Below are 20,917 nucleotides of genomic sequence, written 5' to 3' on the forward strand. Positions count from 1 at the left end.
TTTCACTCCAGTGACTCCTGTGCAGGGAAGTTCCTAGGCTCAGGATTAAATGTCCTCGAATCAGGAACTGAGTTGGTAGAAAAGAGAGATGTTATGGGGAGGGAGGTGGGAGGGGGGGTTCATGTTTGGGAACGCATGTAAGAATTAAAGATCTTAAAATTAAAAAAATAAAAAAATTAAAAAAAAAAAAGAAAGAAAATGCAGTTGCCCATGGGCATAAAATCAGGATAAGAACCTTGTAGGAAATCTGTTAGGATTAAAAGTTATGTTAAAATATGTTCAACCTTAAGAAAGAATGTTATATAAATCAATAATAGATCATTATCATCATTAGTAAGGTATGTTGACATATCTCATTGAGTTCTCCATAAAAGAAAAAGAATTTTGTGAAAGTGGTTTATAGTCTGTATGTTTCAAAAATTTTGCAAGATATTTTCTCTGATAATCTGAGTTAAACATTTATTCTCCCTGGCATAATCTCTTTTGGTTTTGAAGGGATATTAATTCTGAGTTTGATCCTGACATGTGTTAATCCAAAGAAATAGCCTAAATTGTTCAGACCTCTAGAGCTGACTTACCCATCTATTCATCAAATACTTCCTGACCTCATTCTGTGCCAGATACTACGCTAGTGCTAGCAACAGAGCTGGCTTCTGCCTTCTATGTAACTAAAACAAACAAACAAATAAAGGAGGTTAAAAAAAATTCAAGTACCTATGTGCATTTAGTTGGAGAAGGCCCTCTATGGAGGTGACATGGAAGCTGATACCTTAAGAATGATAAGGAGCTGGTCAGGTGAAAATGAGCAGAAGAGCACACTTCAAACAAAAGAGAGGACTTGACCAGAAGCCCAAGACGGAAAAGAACTGAACAAGGTCCAAGCACGAACAGAAGACCAGCATGAGAGGATCAGGGAAAGAAAGGAGACTGGCATACACAGGCCAAGGCCAGCGATGTCCAGGCCTTTCTGTTCGTGAGAAAGACTACAGAACTTGTTTTCAAAGTGCAATTACAAATTCACAGTTAAATGTTATCACCAAATCTAAGTGAAAGCAGAACTGAATTCTTCTGTAGAAATTTCCCTTGGTTGGTGGCTAAGGATAAACAGCATATTCAAATATCATACAGCATGTGACAATGAGAGAACTTCAGGTTAGACTAGTCATTGCACATGTATCAGCTTTGGAAATCAGTGGCCAGACATGGTATCAACAAAATGGGTCACATTGTGACCACAATCTAGAATGAAAGTAAGACTTGAAAGCCTAGGGATCTACTACTTTTCTGCCTTTGTATAAGGAGAGAGGATGAAATGAGCATTAGCTGAGGTCTTTTTTTGTATCAGGAATTTTATACATATTGTCTCATTTAATCCCAACAATAATCTCATGGGGAAACATTATTTTCTCCTTTTACCCATAAGGAAATTCAAAATCAGAGAAGTCAAATGTTATACTCCAGTTTATATAGCTTGACTGGACTCAAAGCTATACAGTCTTCTAAAGTCCACAAGTTCTCATCACATCACATGTCTCCGTGGATGGGTGACAGGTAGAAAAGAAAAGCCAGTCAGACTTGCTCAGCAAAGGTCTAGTAACCAGAGGCTGTGACTTCTTTCGAGTTTGCTTATGGTGGTTGGAATCCCATGCCCTTAAAAATCAAACAAAGAATTCGTTCTCTTTTCAAAGAGTTATCAGGTTTCAATTAACCAGTTAGTTTTTTTAGGCTGCAGGGCATCGATGTTAACGCAGTTATTTGCTTCACCACACTACTTGATTGACGGAAAAAAACAAACTTTTCTTTCATTTCTCACAAATACAACTGCAAAAGTTATGGAAAGTTTTCTTATTCAAGAAGAGAATGAAATTGAATTGTGGGTAATATACTTGTAAAATCCTGTAAATGATCACTTGATTTCTCCCTTCCCAGAAATGACAATACAAATGCTTTAAAATTAGAATGCAGAAAGGTTTCTGAGGACCTGTGCCTTGCTGTGGCTTCACGCTTTAGGTGGAAACCTCAGTGTATGTGTTGGGTTAGAGAGGGCAGTGTGTACCTATTTATAACATACTTGTTCTCTTAAGAACTTCTACCATTACTCTTGAATTAAAAGGTAAAGATGGAATTCCATCTCAATAAAACACATGTATACATACATACACACATGTATATACCTACTCTATATATAATATGCATATATATGATGTATGTATATGTATATGATATTATGAAATTTGATTTTGCTATAGTAGGCATTAAAAACATTCACCGTAATCATGTTCCACTCCATTTCTTTTGTAATTAAACTGATATGCAATTAAAATATTTTATTTTATAATTATAGTCAGAGTTGAAGACATGATCACATTAGAGGTTTTGGTTGTCTAAGTAAGAGGCTACACAGCTACTAACATTTACAACTTTACAGTTTTAACATAGCTTCAAATGTTAAGGAATGAAAAATATTCTAATCACTCTTGAATCTGCTATAAATTTTTCTGGCAAGTATAAGTAGAAAGGAAAAAAGTAATTTTGTACTTCCTGTTTAAGAATAGATTTCTGAAGAAAGGAAGCTCTTATATATCTCTCCAGAAATATTTTATTAATTACATTTTTTTTCAGTAGTTAGGAAATCATGGTCTATTGATCAGCATAGTCTACCTTCCTCCTGTGCTTCTGGAGAAAAAAGTACAAATTAAGCAGAGGATTTTTTTGGCTTTAGAAGTACTTCTAAGCTTACACTTTTAAACTAAATGAAAGACTTTTTAAAATTTTACAATGCTTTATAATTTTCAAAAGTTTAACACACACAAATTTTGTATAATTCTATGATAATCCTTTTTATTCTTCTACCCCTATATTGCCACTTCCTCCTTTCTTCTCAACACTGGTAACCACTAGTTTATTCTCTGTATTTGTGAGCCTTTTTTTTAATTGCCCATTGTACTTTTTAGATTCTACATATAAGTGATATCATACAGTATTTGTCTTCCTCTGTCTGATGCATTTCACTTAGCATAATGCCTTCCAAGTCCATCCATGTTGCTAAACAGGGCAAACTTTTATTCTTTGCTCTAGCTGAGGAGTAGTCCATGAGGTGTACTTACTACATTTTCTTTATTCATTCATCTGATGATGGACACTTGTATTGCATGCATACCTTGGCAATTGTAAATAATGCTTCTAGGAACATTGGAGTGAATACATATCTTTTTGAATCAGTGTTTTTACTTTTCTTCAGATATATACCCAGGAATAGAGTTGCTGGGTCATATGGTGGTTCTGCTTTTAGATTCTGAGACATTTCCATACTGTTTTCCATAGTGGCTGTACCAGTTTACATTCCCACAAGCAGGGTAAGAGGTTTCCCTTTTCTCCACATCCTCTCCATCATTTGTTACTTATGTTCTTTTTGGTAATGGCAATTCTGACAGGTGTGAGGTGATATCTCATTTTTGTTTTGAACCTTATTTCCTTGATGATTAGTGATATTGAGCATTTTTTATGTGCCTGTTGCTCATCTGCATTTCCTCTTTGGAAATATGTCTATTCAGCTCTTTCACCCATTTTTTAATTGGGTTCTTTGCATTTTTTTGCTGTTGAGTTGTATGAGTTGTTTATATATGTTGGATATTAATCCTTTATTAGTCATATTCTTTTCAAATATCTTATCCCATTCAGTGGATATTTGTTTTGTTGGTGATTTCTTTTGCTGTGCAAAAACTTTTAAGTTTAATTAGGTGCTATTTATTTTTGCTTTTGTTTCCATTACTCTAGGAGATAGACCTCCAAAATAGTGCTGTGATTTATGTTAAAGAACGCTTTGCCTATGTTTCTTTTAAGAGTTTTGCGGTATTTGATCTTACACTTAGATCTTTAATCCATTTTGAGTTTATTTATGTAGATAGTGTTAGAAAATGTTCTAACTTCATTATTTTACATGTGTCTGTCCAGTTTTCCCAGCACCATTTATTGAAGAGACTTCTTTTCTCCACTTTATAATCCTGCCTTCTTTGTCATCAGTTAATTGACCATAAGTGTATGGATTTATTTCTGGGCTCTCGGTTCTGTTTCATTGGTCTCTGTGTCTGTTTTTGTGCTGGTACCATCCCATTTTGCTTACTGTAGCTTTTCAGTGTTGTTTGAAGTCAAAGTATGAGTCCTCCAGCTCCATTCTTCTTTTCAGGATTATTTTGGCTACTCAGTCTTTTGTGTTTCCAGACAAAATTTTAAATTGTTTGTTCTGCTGCTAAGTCGCTTCAGTTGTGTCCGACTCTTTGTGACCCCATAGACGGCAGCCCACCAGGCTCCCCCATCCCTGGGATTCTCCAGGCAAGAACACTGGAGTGGGTTGCCATTTCCTTCTCCAATGCATGAAAGTGAAAAGTGAAAGTGAAGTTGCTCAGTCCTGTCCGACTCTTTGCGACCCCATGGACTGCAGCCCACCAGGCTCCTCCGTCCATGGGATTTTCCAGGCGAGAGTACTGGAGTGGGGTGCCATTGCCTAGTCCGGTGAAAAACACAATAGATATTTTGATAGGAATTGTATTGGATAGACGGATTGCTTTGGATAGCATGGTCATTATAACAATATTAATTCCTCCAATCCAATTTCTATATTGTTGGATATATCTTTCCATGTGTTCATGTCATCTCCAATTTCTTTCATCAGTGTTTTATAGTTTTCTGAGTATGGGTCTCTTCCTTCCTTAGGTAGATTTATCTCCAGGTATTTTATCCTTTTTGATGCAATGGTAAATGGAGTTGTTTCCTTAATTTCTCTTCCCGATAGTTTATTGTTAGTGTATAGAAATGCAACAGACTTTTGTATATTAATTTTGTATCTTGCAACTTTACTAAATTCATGGATGAGCTCTAGTAGTATTCTGATGGCATCTTTAAGTTTTGTGTGTTTTTTCAGATTTTATTTTACTTTACAATACTGTATTGGTTTTGCCATACATCAACATGAATCTGCCATGGGTGTACAATGTGTTCCCACTCCTGAACCCCCCTCCCACCTGTCTCCCCATACCATCTCTCTGGGTCATCCCAGTGCACCCGCCCCAAGCATCCTGTATCCTGCATCGAACCTAGACTGGCAATTCATTTCTTATATGATATTATACATATTTCAATGCCATTCTCCCAAATCATCCCACCCTCTCCCTCTCCCACAGAGTCCAAAAGACTGTTCTATACATCTGTGTCTCTTTTGCTGTCTTGCATACAAGGTTATTGTTACCATCTTTCTAAATTCCATATATATGTGTTAGTATACTGTATCAAGTCATCTTCAAACGGGGACAGTTTCACTTTTTCTTTTACAATTTGGATTCCTTTTTTTCTTTTATTGCTGTGGCTAACACTTGCAAACTATGTTGAATAAAAGTGGCTATGTTGAATAAAAGTGGTGAGAGTGGACATATTTATCTTATACCTGATCTTAGAGAAAAACAGGGAATTTTAATAGTATATGTACTATGCTCAGATAATAATTAATTTAAATATATTTTCGTGCAAAGTTAATTCAATTTATTCAGTCAGTATTCTATATTATGAACAGAATTTCCTTTTAGCATAATAAGATATGATTCAAGAGTACTAGGTTATATTCTTAGTTTAAAAATTGCTTTGAAGATCTTCAATAAAACATTTGTTAGTTGTTTTAGACTATAAATAATGAAAAAGTAAACTATTTTCACAGGATACTGTATTTCTGTGCTTGTGAGAAGAATCTACAATATGGAGAGAACACAATTATTTAATTGTGAGAATGGATTTCTATTGAAAGACTTCATATTTGTTCCTGCCTTCTTCCTGCTGTAATGCAGTAGCCATGTTTTATATCAATCTTGAAAGTTGTAAATTTGAAGTGGTAGGACAGGGATCAGCTTTATGTAATTAGCTACATGCTCCATGTAATTAGGAATTTAGCAAGTAAGATAGAGACACACATGTTTGCAAGGGCAGAATGGAGAAGAGAGTTGGAAATGATAAAAATGTGAATAGTTAGAAAAACTAGACTCTGCTTAAATATAGCATATGATCCATATATATCTACCAAAAAGATGCAAACCCATTAAGACAAAGGCATTTGATAGAAGAATAGACTAGATGCCAACTAATGTTTGTGATGATGGAGGATTGGAGAAAGTCAATCTCAGAACCTGCAGGAAAGGATGCTGCGATGAAGTGAGTCCATGTGCACCAAAGAGCCCCTCAGAGCGTCAGCATTTGAAGCCTGCAAGGAAGCTCCCCTACAACCCCAGAGTTCACTCAGGACATGGGAGGATTATTAATAGAATAATCCTGATGATCTCAGAGAACAAAATTCCAGAACCTGTCATCTAAGGGTCTTCTGATAATATGGCTTGATTTTTATATGATGCTCTTAGCAATGTATCAATAGCCAAAAATCACTAGACATTTGAAGAAAGCCTCCCTGGTGGCTCAGAGGTTAAAGCGTCTGCCTGGAATGCAGGAGACCTGGGTTTGATCCCTGGGTCGGGAAGATCCCTTGGAGAAGGAAATGGCAACCCACTCTAGTACTCTTGCCTGGAGAATCCCATGGAGGGAGGAGCCTGGTAGGCTATAGCCCATGGGGTCGCAAAGAGTCTGACACGACTGAGCGACTTCACTTTCACTTTCACTTTCAAAGGTGAAAGCTAGAGGTCAAAGCAAACAGAAGAAAGAAATCAGAAAGAAACGAAGACAACAAAAGGAACAGAAGGAAATTATAAAATGGTAATCAATCACCTCAGAAAGATAAGAGAATATATTCCATTTATTTAGTTAGTGTTATTTAGTGTTTTGTATATGCCAGTCACTTTTCTACTAACTTTATAATGGTGTCTTATTTAATCCTCATAGCAATTCCTTTGAGGTAGGAACTACTGTCCATTTTAAAGAAAGGTTAAGTATAGTATACTTGGTTAAGTATAGCCAAGGACATCTTAGAATATTGCAGAGCCATGATTTGAACCCAAGTAGTCAATGGCACCCCACTCCAGCACTCTTGCCTGCAGAGTCCCGTGGGTGGAGGAGCCTGGTAGGCTGCAGTCCATGGGGTCGCTAAGAGTCGGACATGACTGAGCGACTTCCCTTTCACTTTTCACTTTCATGCATTGGAGAAGGAAATGGCAACCCACTCCAGTGTGCTTGTCTGGAGAATCCCAGGGATGAGGGAGCCTGGTGGGCTGCCGTCTATGGGGTCGCACAGAGTCGGACACGACTGAAGCGACTTAGCAGCAGCAGCAGCAGTCTGTTTGAAGTCCACCCTCTTACCCATTACATTTTACCTCCTTTCCAAGAATCAAGAATAGAATATTCTCAAAGCTTTACTTTTGTTTAGCTAGTTTTTAAAATAGATTACTAAAATAAACCCTTGAAATAAAGCTAGGACCTCAAAAATAACCTGTACCCATCTACACTGAACCACCATTCCATCTCCCTGACTCTCTCCACTCAAGTAAATCATTACATTAAGCGCTATGTTCTTCACTCTTTTATTGTTTAATACTATATATGTATATTTTCTAAAGAGCTTCATGCGACTTAAAATTCTTTTGTGAACTATTCTTCTCTTGCATTTCTAAGATTCATCCGTATTGTTGCATGTTAACTGATTTCATTAATTGTTACCACTATATTTTTAAAAAAGAGCAAAGTGTTATAAAAGAAAATAATCAGAAGTTTTATAAAATACAACATTATAGTTAAAATATTTATTATAATAATTAGTAGAAAAGTAATTGAATTTCCTAGTGAGTAAAAAAGAAAAAGGAAGAAGAAGAAGGAAACAGAGAAATATATCAGAATGAGAATATCAATCAGGGTTTCTAACATTGTCTTATTAAAATTTCCAGAAAGAGAGAACAGAGAAAGACATGAAGCATTCATTAATGAAATAGACCTTAAGGTTGTGTTTTTCCAGTTTGAAGAGCCATTGAGTGAGCAGTACAGGGAATGAAACAGTAATGTATATTAAGACATATAATATGACATTTTAGGACATACCAAAGATAAAAGGAATAATATGTATATATTCTTTCTCTCTGTGGTGGGGGCAAGGCGGTTAGGAGAAGTCCATCTACAATAAACCAGGAATCAAAATAGCGTTAGACTCCTCAACAACAACTTTGGAAGCTAGATGACAATGGAGAGGCTTTCTAAATTCTGAAAAATGAAGCCAGAATACCAACTCAAAACTGTGTTTGAATGTGAAGGCTCTACAAGGTCCTAAAGCATTTCCACTAAGGAGCTATGTTTCTATAAATGAAAGAGTAGACAAAAAAGATGATCTGAGACTGAGGTCAAAGAGAATCCAAACCAAGAGGTGGTTGGGAATTTCTATTTCAGGCTCAGGATTGCATCCTTAGAGAACAATCAAACCCCACTGAAAGAAGGAAAAAAGAAATTTGAAATGTTCGGTCATTTACAACTATAAATATGGTGAGTAAACTTCAATGTTCAAAATAAATCCGTTGATTAATTTGTTGTGGGCATTAATTTGGGATATATTACCCATTATGAACTCTAAAAATAAACAACAAAGGGAACACAAAGCACTACACCTAATTTTACTTATTCATGAACAATATTTACAAAATGATAATAACTATTGATTTAACTAAATAATTAAAAGGAAGTTGGGGAGTGAAAGGAGTATAAAATCCTCAAGGACAAAACAGGAATCAACAGATAATGTCTAATACATAAATCAAGAAACTATGGGCCTATCTATAGAAAAAATTAATTTAACTAATGAGGAAAATGGATTTAATACTAGAGGGATCATACAAAGAATTTAAATAAGTCTGGGGAAAATAAAAGGATGTGACAGGGAGCTTCTGTTTTTTTAATTTTTTTTTTATGTTTTAGGGTAAGCATTTTTATTTTTACAAAATATGAAATGACATTTTGAAAAGTGTAAAGTGGAAACTACAGAAATGTGAAGATTATGACCATAATTTGGGTGTGATATTGAGGCAAGCAAAAACTAATGAGATGAAATGTCAAAGGTTAAGAGAATAATAAATAATTTTTAGAAACATAAAGTGGGTTTCTATAGCTCCAGATCAAGGAGGAAATAGATAGTAACTCTGGAGATCAATTTATAGATGGATACCTTATCAAAAGCCATCATAAGGGAACTTCAGAACCTAGGAAATTTCATAACATGAAGACAAATCTAATCTGTGCTCCTACCTCGATTTTAATAACTGTGAAATTAGAGAAAATGATTTTAATGATAGCATTGAGGGGCTTTTGACTTTTCTTAGAGGCACTACAAAGTAGGTCGGCTTAGGGAAGGACCTTGAAAAGGTAGAAGGTTTGTCCATGTGATGTTAACTCTTAAATGAAGAAGAGGGTTTTAGACTAGTTACATGCTTCCTGGTTTCACATTTTATACACACCTAAAGACTGAAACACTTTCCAGTCAGTAGCTCAGCATTACTCTCTCCCATCCTCAAATAAATCACTCCTATTTTATGTCAGGTCTTTAGGTATAACCATGGTACAGAATGATGTTTATGAAGTAAGATTTTGGATTGAATCCTGACTCCACCACTTCCTAGCTGTGGAAACTGGACATGTTACCTAACCTCACCTGGAAGTTGGGAATGATAGTGTTAGTACCAGCTTATAGAGATTTTTTGAAAGTTACATGGGAAATATGAATGAAGCACAGAGCACAATGCCAAGCATAAAATAAGCATTCAAAAATGATAGCTATCATTATTATAGTTAACTTTGAGAATGACTTCATGAATATTAAACCTTTAATCATAAAGGTATGAAATTTTATCATTACTTATTGTGGCAACCACTTAGAAAATATTCATTTATAATTTGTTGAATAACCTAAGTAATTTCCATATAAGAGCCTCCCAGGTGGCTCAGTGATAATCTGTCTGCCAAGCTGGAGACCTGGGTTCAACTTCTGGGTTGGGAAATTCCCCTGAATAAGGAAATGGCAATCCACCCCAGTATTCTTGCCTGGAGAATCCCACGGACAGAGGAGCCTGGTGAGCTACAGTCCGTGGAGTTGCAAAAATTCTGGAAATAAAAGCAAAAATAAATAAATGGGATCTAATTAAAAGTAAAAGCTTCTGCACAACAAAGGAAAATATAAGCAAGGTGAAAAGACAGCCTTCTGACTGGGAGAAAATAATAGCAAATGAAGCAACTGACAAACAACTAATCTCAAAAATATACAAGCAACTTATGCAGCTCAATTCCAGAAAAATAAATGATCCAATCAAAAAATGGGCCAAAGAACTAAATAGACATTTCTCCAAAGAAGACATACAAATGGCTAACAAACACATGAAAAGATGCTCAACATCACTCATTATTAGAGAAATGCAAATCAAGACCACAATGAGGTACCACTTCACACCAGTCAGAATGGCTGCGATCCAAAAATCTGCAAGCAATAAATGCTGGAGAGGGTGTGGAGAAAAGGGAACCCTCTTGCACTGTTGGTGGGAATGCAAACTAGTACAGCCACTATGGAGAACAGTGTGGAGATTCCTTAAAAAATTGCAAATAGAACTGCCTTATGACCCAGCAATCCCACTTCTGGGCATACACACCAAGGAAACCAGAACTGAAAGAGACACATGTACCCCAATGTTCATCGCAGCACTGTTTATAATAGCCAGGACATGGAAACAACCTAGATGTCCATCAGCAGATGAATGGATAAGGAAGCTGTGGTACATATACACAATGGAGTATTACTCAGCCATTAAAAAGAATACATTTGAATCAGTTCTAATGAGATGGATGAAACTGGAGCCTATTATACAGAGTGAAGTAAGCCAGAAAGAAAAACACCAATACAGTTACTAACACATATATATGGAATTTAGAAAGATGGTACTGATGACCCTGTATGCGAGACAGCAAAAGAGACACAGATGTGTAGAGTGGACTTTTGGACTCTGAGGGAGAGGGAGAGGGTGGGATGATTTGGGAGAATGGCATTGAAATAAGTATACTGTCATGTAAGAAATGAATCGCCAGTCTATGTTTGATGCAGGATACAGGATGCTTGGGGCTGGTGCATGGGAATGATCCAGAGACATGATATGAGGTGGGAGGTGGGAGGGGGATTCATGTTTGGGAACTCATGTACACCTGTGGTGGATTCATGTCAATGTATGGCAAAACCAATACAGTATTGTAAAGTAAAATAAAGTAAAAATAAAAATTAAAAAAAAAAAAGAGTAGGACACAGTTTAGTGATTAAACAACAACAAATTTGCATATATTTTAAACTTAATCAGATACTCTGATTGTTTTAGTCCCTGATGGACGGGTCCTCCTCATTTTTGTTTACTGTATCTCCTCTCATATTGTTTCAAACATCTTGTCATGCATAGATGTGACCTAAGATGGTCTCCATCTCTTTCAAAACAGTTTTTTCCTGTATGATTCTTTAGGTTCACCATGCATCTCAGACTGCTAATCTTCTTTGTTTATCTCACGTCTCTATTTCTCCTACAGCTAAGATAGTGAGATAATGCACTACATTATCTTTTTAGAAATTTAAAATAAGAAATACTGTCACAGGGCCAAGTTCTCTCCCGAGAGGCTTCCCAAGATACCAAGGGTGTGACCAGCAGCTCTCCTCTATCAGAAACATAATGTTTTGAGTGCACCAAGAGTGGACCCTTTGGGATAACCACCCTTTGGGATAACCTTGTGGGATTAACGACCATGACTTTTTTAATATTTATTGTGAGAAACAGCAACTGCCGAGTTTCAGGGACTTGTTGTCCTTATGAACAATGCATTCTCTTTCTGCTGACGGGAATTAATCTGAATCTGAATTTGATTTGAATTTGATTATTACATCTTAGCAATCTGCCAGTAAATATTTTTTGGACTGCTGAAACAACTCTTTTATGTCTCACTTAACTTTCTCATCAAATACACCACAATAGCTGTCATCAATTTGCAATTTCTTTAAAATTTTGACTTACCCACTATGACGCAGAGGTTGTAATTGACATGCATGCCACAAAGTCCCAGCCTTCTTTCACCTTGCCTGGGTTAAGACCATTAAGGTAATGTGCGAAAACAAAGCACCAAGACTTTGCTCTTTTGCAATTTTCCTGTTTCAGAATATTTCTTAAGCAACATGTGGTTTAGTGGTTCAGTCATGATAGGAAATTTTTGTGCTCTGTACTGACTTTCTACCTCATTCCTGCTCTATATACCTTTGACTTAAGTACTTGCTGTATCACTCTGGCTGAGTCATTAAACAATTCCATGGACAAAGTAGAAGATAATCGATCACAATATTCATTACTGTGTCAACTGCGATTTTTTTGAGGGCTAAGGTGTTTAATACAGATTGTAACAGAACCTCAAATGTCATATATGTCTTTTAGTCTCCAGAAAACATTTTTTCTTGAGTAAAAGAGAAGGTTGGAAAATTGCTTCTCCCATATTTAATTCTGAGGATCAAGTTCCAGTATTATTTACATTTTAAATATTTCTTAGAGTCTTGATGATGGTAAAATGCCTAGAGATCATAAAAGTAAGATTTTCTTCAGGTTCAATCCATGGGTTGGAAAGGTCCCCTGGACAAGGAAGTGGCAATGCATTCCAGTATTCTTGTACTGGAAAATCCCATGGACAGAGGGGACGGGCAGGCTACAGTCCATGGGACTGCAAAGAGTTGGGCACAACTGAGCACAATGCACAAGCTGCTGGAGTGCAGCACTTTTAAAAACTGTGTATAGTCCAGCTATGGTCACCATGAATGTGACTGTTCTCTATTCTTTAGTTATCACTGTAGACATATAATCTATAGAAAACAGTATCCCAAGCAAAACTATTCAAAAGCTCCTGCCTCTTTAAGACCCATGAACATTTCTTGATATAAAACATCTCTTACATAAGTAATTCTTTATTGGCATTTCCTTTTATTCCCACCAAAACCCTAACAGGTAGTAAGCACATTATCATTCCCATGTTATTGACCGAACTCTGCAATTGAGTTAAATTTCTATTCACAGATGAAAAAATGGGGGCACAGAGGTTGCAAGTGTTTCAATAAGAAATAAATTTTTTCATGACTTTCAATTTCTGAAGTTTTTTGTTGTTGTTGTTACTTAGATCACTTCTTTAACTTAAGCACCAACAGAAAGTTTGAAAAGAAGCATAGTTCTAGGGAATTACCCAGCTTCAGGGTACTCAGGTTCTTCAGTGTTATACTCTGTCACTATTTGGAAAATACCAGCCTGATAACTCTTGAAAAATATAAACCTGCTCTTAATATCCAGCAGAAGCAGCATACTATCTTAACAAGTGTATTCCTTCAATTCTGTTACAGAACATAAACTATATTTTAGCTAGGCAGGTGGCTTGATATATTATCAGACAGCACAGAACAGACAATTTAATATGCGGTAAATGAATCAGTGAAATTTGAACACTAGAACTGGGTTTCGGGGAGGAGGGGTTTAGAGGCATGAGTAAAGACTGAGAAATAGAGTCACTTGATTTTTCACCTAGAAAAGCTGCTCATTAAGAATATGGTACCACTGGTTTTCAACCCAGGGGTTTTATAAGCAAAATCTAGGTTGATTCCCTTAACAAGCGGGTTTTCATAGAAGTGGCGTTTCAGACATTTTACGAGTCTCCCTTTGGTAAATCCCTAATTAATAAGAAAGCTTGAACTTCTTGTTTTTACTTTCCTGGCTATGTTGGTTTTGACATTATAATAAAAACGCTAAATCCTTTAGTTTGATGGGGAAATTCTTTCTAAGTCATATTAGCTCTACTCCAGGACTATTAAATAAGGACTTGGGATGCTTCATTTGAAAGTACCATTGATCCACTGGATCACCACTCTATTAGCAATTATCAACATATGGCAATGCAGTTTGTAGCAGAAAGACATCTGGTTAGTTGAGGGTTCTGTTTAATTGATTTCCTTATTAATCAGGAATTTACAACATAAGGAGCTTCCCTGGTGGCTCAGACGGTAAAATCGTCTGCTTACAATGCTGGAGACCCAGGTTCAATCCCTGGGTGGGGAAGATCCCCTAGAGAAGGAAATGGCAACCCACTCCAGTACCCTTGACTAGAAAATTCCATGGCTGGAGGAAACTCGTAGGCTATAGTCCATGGGGTCAAAAAGAGTCAGATACACCTGAGCTACTTCACTTTCACTTTCACTTTACAGCCTAGTAATTTGTTCACAAAGTAACAATATGCATAATAGTTTGCTTCTTGATTCATATTCTTATTTATATGAATTTCATCCATACTGTTTTTTAAAATGTGCATATATGCTTTAAATAGGATTCAGTTCAGTTCAGTTGCTTAGTCATATCTGACTTTTTGTAGCCCCATGAAGCACAGCAGGCCAGGCCTCCCTGTCCATCAACAACTGCCAGAGTCCACACAAACCCATGTCACTTGAGTCAGTGACACTATCCAGCCATCTCATTCTCTGTCATCCCCTTCTCCTCCTGCCCCTAATCCCTCCAAGCATCAGGGTATTTTCCAATGAGTCACCTCTTCGCATGATGTGGCCCAAGTATTGGAGTTTAAGCTTTAGCATCAGTCCTTCCAATGAACACCCAGGGCTGATCTCCTTTAGGATGGACTGGTTGGATCTCCTTGCAGTCCAAGGGACTCTCAAGAGTCTTCTCCAACACCACAGTTCAAAAGCATCAATTCTTCAGCACTCAGCTTTCTTCACAGTCCAACTCTCACATCCATACATGACCACTGGAAAAACCATAGCCTTGACTAGACAGACCTTTGTTGGCAAAGTAATGTAAAGTAATGTCTCTGTTTTTGAATATGCTATCTAGGTTGATCATAACTTTCCTTCCAAGGAGTAAGTGTCTTTTAATTTCATGGCTGCAATCACCATCTGCAGTGATTTTGGAGCCCCTCAAAATTAAGTCTGACACTGTTTCCACTGTTTCCCCATCTATTTCCCATGAAGTGATGGGACCAGATGTCATAATCTTCGTTTTCTGAATGTTGAGCTTTAAGCCAACTTTTTCACTCTCCTCTTTCAATTTCATCAAGAGGCTTTTTAGTTCTTCTTCACTTTCTGCCATAAGAGTGGTGTCATCTGCATATCTGAGGTTATTAATATTTCTCTCAGCATCTTGATTCCAGCTTGTGCTTCTTCCAGCCCAGCGTTTCTCATGATGTACTCTGCATAGAAGTTAAATAAGCAGGATGACAATATACAGCTTTGATGGACTCCTTTCCCTATTTGGAACCAGTCTGTTGTCCCATGTCCAGTTCTAACTGTTGCTTCCTGACCTGCATATAGGTTTCTCAAGAGGCAGGTCAGGTGGTCTGGTATTCCCATCTCTTTCAGAATTTTCCACAGGTTGTTGTGATCCACATAGTCAAAGGCTTTGCCATAGTCAATAAAGCAGAAATAGTTGTTTTTCTGGAACTCTCTTTAGTATTGTTTAAAATCTACCTTATAACATCTTCCAATAAGGTTTACATAAGAATGCAAAGTTGACTACCCTGAGTATTCTCTTTATTTTTTACATACTATAAAGCTCACATCTCAAGTTTTACTTCATTTATTAGCTCAGATGTTTTCTTCTCTCTACTTATCTCTACCTATCACTCTATCTCGTGGAATGTGTTACAGATTTTTATTTTTTTATAAACTGAAAAAATGTGTTATTTTGAAATCTTCATGGCCCTTATAACTGCAGGCATGCTGATGTGTGAGGTTTAGTTAGGGATCTACCTCATAGAATATAGCAAGAACAGAATGTTAAAAAGTTACCAAAGAATTACTGTTACAAAAAGAACAAAACTTTACCCATGTAGATGTGAAGTCATATCCTGACCAAAAAGAGGAAGTGGCAGGTTACTAGATTCAAACTTCTCTGCAGCTGTACATCATAGACAGCACACTGCTGACAGTCTTCAATCGTTTCTGTAACACCAGAAAGTGCGCTCATTCGGAGCAGTGTGAATTCAAAATGCTGAAGAGAAAACCATCCAATGTCTCAGAGAAGGAAAAACATCAAAAGCCTAAGGTATGGTGATTTCATACATAGTCAAACAAAATCAAATTATTTAATAGAATGTACACAGAGACACATGGTTTTTATCTGCCCATAAGAAATCAATTCAACCATATGGTTGAAAGCTTCATGGCAAATATGGGAAAAACTGAACCGAACATTAGCTGTTAAATGATGCCTGACAATTACTGTCTATGTAATTTTATCTTATAGGGCATATTTGATTATTTACAACTGTAACTGAACTCTGAGCTCATACTGTCAACTCCATGGAAATCATTTTGGTGATCTCTGTTTGAAAGACTGATATTATGAAATCTTTGTGTATATTCTTTTTTTAATATAAATTTATTTATTTTAATTGGAGGCTAATTACTTTACAATATTGTATATTCTTAATAACTATAAAGGTGGCAAAGTCTGTTTAATAATCTACCAAGTGCATTTTATTTCTTACAGTCTCAGCTCATAATGCATTATGAGAAAGTTACAAAATGGAGATGTTTTGATTGAATACTTGATGTTTCTCATTTCTTCAGGCTAAAATATGATAGCTTATTATACAGGCTATTTTTACTACTTTCTCTCTTGAACTAGCTCCACTACTTGAGAGAGGATTGGGTTGTTTGGAAACATCAAAACTCCATATGTGTATAGATTTGTTGAACTGATTCTATTTGAAATGTTATTCTATTCTTTGTCTTGAAAATAATTGCTAATGACTACTTAAAAAAAGGTATGAGATAACAAAGTTTGGATTCTATTGTATGACTCTAAATTAGTTTCATTAGTATCATAAAGGAAAATATCTCTGAAATATCAGTGAATTTTTACAAAACCTATACTTTTTTTTTTTAGTTTCTTAGGTAAACATTTTAAATATGCTTGTAAATAAACAACAACTGCAGTCAAATGTCTTTTTAGAGGGTTGATTTATTATCTATTATTGGAATTTATTTGCTTGGTACCTTCCAGAGAGAGAGGAATTGGTAATTGATTGTGAACTTTTGAGTTGTCATGGCATTGAACAATAGCCAATATTTTATACTTTATAGCTCTTTGCAAGTTACCACAAAACCTCTCTGAAGGAAACTAAAAATAAATGATTTCTGATATTTGGAAACTGAGAATAAATGATTTTCAATATTAATTTTTTCTGACAAAAAGACCTGATGAAGGATAGGCAAGCATTTCTACTTAAATATAGCTGTATAACACATCATGATTTCTGTCTTTTCCCCTAGTAGAGCAAAAACGCAAGGTAACATTTCCCCAAAGAGTACAACAAGCATTGCTTACCTTTCCATCTAGGATTCATTTTATACAAAATTTGCTTGATTAAATGCAACCAATATTGAGTTGACAAAACTAGGTTTTAGGGAAATTAATTCACAAAAATTAATTCAAAGCAGTGGTTTTCGTCCAAGTATTTACAGTTTAAAGTTAGAGTGCCTCATAAGAACCCTATTATGCAGTGAGCTGCTATCATATTTATGTCATGGAACAACTTTCAAAATGATATTTTAGTCTATGATTATCTTTTGCCTTAATTGCAGGGGCTATTGTAATAGAAGTAGAATATTGTTCATATTACTGAGTTTCTTACTCATAAAAGTAAAAATATATTTGATAAAGTATACATCTGAGAGCAAAATATATCACAGGAAATAGTCACATTGGAAACATTTTTTGTTGTGAATGGATTCCTGTTTTCTTTAGATGGATGGTTTCATTTTATATGAATTTAAAGAGATATGTGAATGTATATGAAAAAGTATTGTTCATACATTCCAGCTAAATCCTTTCCTTTTAATATGGAGTTAATATTTTTTCCAATTATTATAATTCTGTTTTAGAAATAACTTTGCTTTAATTCATATTTATCTTACTGGGTAATTTTCTTTATGTATTTTATGGAAAAAGAGCCAAATCCAGAAGAGATGGTGGAGATTCCTGCAAATAAATGACTAGTAGAATGAGAATTTCAAATCCTTCATTGACTAGAAGGGAATATAGGGCCTGTGTCTAGAAAGATAGAATAGAACCATCAAGAAACCAGTCTGAAATATAGGGAATTACTGTCTACATGGATTAACTGCACCCAGACAATCATGCCCATCTCCTGACCCAGAAACGTACGCTCTTTGTGCTGCAGCTTTTAGCATACACGCTCAGCAGTGTCTCACTCTGCGACCCTGTGGACTGTAGCCTGCCCGGCTCCTCTGCCCCTGGGATTTTTCAGGCAAGAATACTGGAGTGGGTTTCCTTTTCCTCCTCCAGAGGATCTTCCCAACCCAGGGATCAAAGCTTGTCTCCTACATTGGCAGGCTGATTCTTTACCACTGAGCTATCTGGGAAGCCCCCTTGTGCAATATTCTTTCAAAATTTCTGAGAGAGATTTCCTTGTTTTTCAGTTGTAAGTGCTAAAGTAGGTAAGAAGTAACCACATTAAAAATGAGGAAACTATTATTTAGTCACGCATTTCATGTTAACTCCTGTGGCTTATAGTCCAGGTGACTTAATGTGCTGCTGTGCTTACTTGCTCAGCTGTGTCCAACTCTTTGTGACCCCATGGACTGTAGCCCACTAGGCTCCTCTGTCCATGGGGATTCTCCAGGCAAGTATACTGGAGTGGGTTGCCATTTCCTTCTCCAGGGGATCATTCTGACCCAGGGATGGAACACCCATCTCCTGCATTGGCAGGTGAATTATTTACCCACTGGGCCATAAGGGAAACCCCTATACCCAATTCAAATCATGAATGCGTATTATACCAATCACTGCTCCTTAAATATGAATTATGAAGCTGTTCATCTGAAATGGAAATAATGGAGGACTTTGTAATTAGTATTTTAAAATATATTTTATAATATGTACTATGGTTATAAGATGGTTCAAAACATTCACAGATATATAATGCAGCAATAGGTTTTATGAGCTTATATTTTGAACTGTGGTGTTGGAGAAGACTCTTGAGAGTCCCTTGGACTGCAAGGAGATCCAACAAGTCCATTCTGAAGGAGATCAGCCCTGGGTGTTCTTTGGAAGGAATGATGCTAAAGCTGAAACTCCAGTACTTTGGCCACCTCAGGCGAAGAGTTGACTCTTTGGAAAAGACTCTGATACTGGGAAGGATTGGGGACAGGAGTAAAAGGGGATGACAGAGGATAAGATGGCTGGATGGCATCACCGACTCGATGGATGTGAATTTGAGTGAACTCCAGGAGTTGGTGATGGACAGGGAGGCCTGGCGTGCTGTGATTCATGGGGTCGCAAAGAGTTGGACACGACTGAGTGACTGAACTGAACTGAACTGATACAAAATAATTTATTATTTTCTTATGAGACTTATCAATGTCCACATATCAAAAAAATCAAAACATATCAAAGTACAGTTTTACCATTTATAATTGATTAGAATGTCTTCTTTTTCATCCTTTATTTCTCTATTTCTTCAGTTTGGGTATGGACTCCTTTCTTCAAATAGTTCATAAATAGGACCAATTGCATTCACATGTATTATAACAGAGTCATAGTATAGGTTAAGGAGAAACCAGAAATATTCCATAAGTGAAACTGTTATAATTCATGTCTCACAACTCTCTGTGGGTGTGTGTTTGTGCACATGCGCAAGCAGTTACTCAGTCTTGTCTGACTCTCTGTGATCCCATGGACTATAACCTGCAAGGCTCCTCTGTCCATGGAATTTTCCAGGCAAGAATATTGGAGCAGTACCATTTCCTACTTCAAGGGAACTCTTTATGGGGCATCCTGCTGCTAAGTCGCTTCAGTCATGTCCCCATAGATGGAAGCCCACTAGGCTCCTCTGTCCCTGGGATTCTCCAGGCAAGAACACTGGAGTGGGCTGCCATTTCCTTCTCCAAATGTATGAAAGTGAAAATTGAAAGTGAAGTCGCTGAGTCTTGTCTGACTCTTAGCGACCCCATGGACTGCAGCCTACCAGGCTCCTCCGTCCATGGGATTTTCCAGGCAAGAGTACTGGAGTGGGTTGCCATTGCCTTCTCCATTATGGGGTAAGTACAAATTAAGAAAGACATTTGATAAATTTCTTTTTGATAAATGATTAAGTATTCTACTTTTAGATTAGTCAGCCCAAAATAGCCTTGCTTAACATATTACATAGGTACTGTACTTTCCTTTTTGAATTTTGTTTTTACCTTCTCCTCACTAGTATCCACTATTTATTGTGATGTAAAAAAATTTAAGCACATCTAGGACTCAGAGTTCAAAATATATGATCTCATTAGTGAAGTGAAGTGAAAATCACTCAGTTTTGTCTGACCCTTTGTGATTCCATGGAATATACAGTCCATGGAATTCTCCAGGCCACAATACTAGAGTAGGTAGCCTTTCATTTCTCCAGGGGATCTTCCCAACCCAGGGGTCAAACCCAGGTCTCCCACATTCCAGGTGGATTCTTTACCAGCTGAGCCACTAGGGAAGCCCAAGAATACTGGAGTGTGTAGCCTATCCCTTCTCCAGTGGCTCTTCCCGACCCAGGAATTAAATGGGGGGTCTCCTGCAGTGCAGGCAGATTCTTTACCAACTGAGCTATCAAGGAAGCTCATGATCTCATTACACTCTATAAATGCTTAAATTATAAAACGAGATTTTCCTTATCTATTTTTTCTAACTGAACTGTGCTAGTTTGCTATATTTATTATGGGGTTATTACATACCAGTGACTGTGTTTAGAACTTTTTGTACATTAATTTATTTAATATTTGTAACATTTCTGTGACAGAATATCTCTTTTTAGTCTTGTAGATGAGAAGGTATAGAGAAAGTTAATAAACTTAAAGATACACAGAAAAAAGAAAAACTGTGTAGTGTGAAATACACATGTCAATTTC

The 20,917-nt window shown here is 36.6% G+C and overlaps 1 protein-coding gene across 2 annotated transcripts in view; it reads left to right on the forward strand.

Moving 5' to 3' along the window:
• The window catches only part of SAMSN1 (SAM domain, SH3 domain and nuclear localization signals 1), a 101,442-nt gene that overhangs the window by 27,494 nt on the left and 53,031 nt on the right, over nt 1–20,917 (forward strand). Inside the window, exon 1 of one of the 2 annotated variants that reach the window (XM_005674768.2) lies at nt 15,921–16,055. The exons of the other annotated variant lie outside the window; for it this stretch is intronic. Within the exon in view, the coding sequence (XP_005674825.1) occupies nt 15,999–16,055 (57 nt within the window). The 5' untranslated portion in view covers nt 15,921–15,998. Of the gene's footprint in view, nt 1–15,920; nt 16,056–20,917 lie in introns of those variants that run through there. 2 annotated transcript variants of the gene reach the window in all.

Source organism: Capra hircus, chromosome 1 (assembly GCF_001704415.2).
Source record: "Capra hircus breed San Clemente chromosome 1, ASM170441v1, whole genome shotgun sequence".
In the NCBI taxonomy this organism is placed as follows: domain Eukaryota; kingdom Metazoa; phylum Chordata; class Mammalia; order Artiodactyla; family Bovidae; genus Capra; species Capra hircus.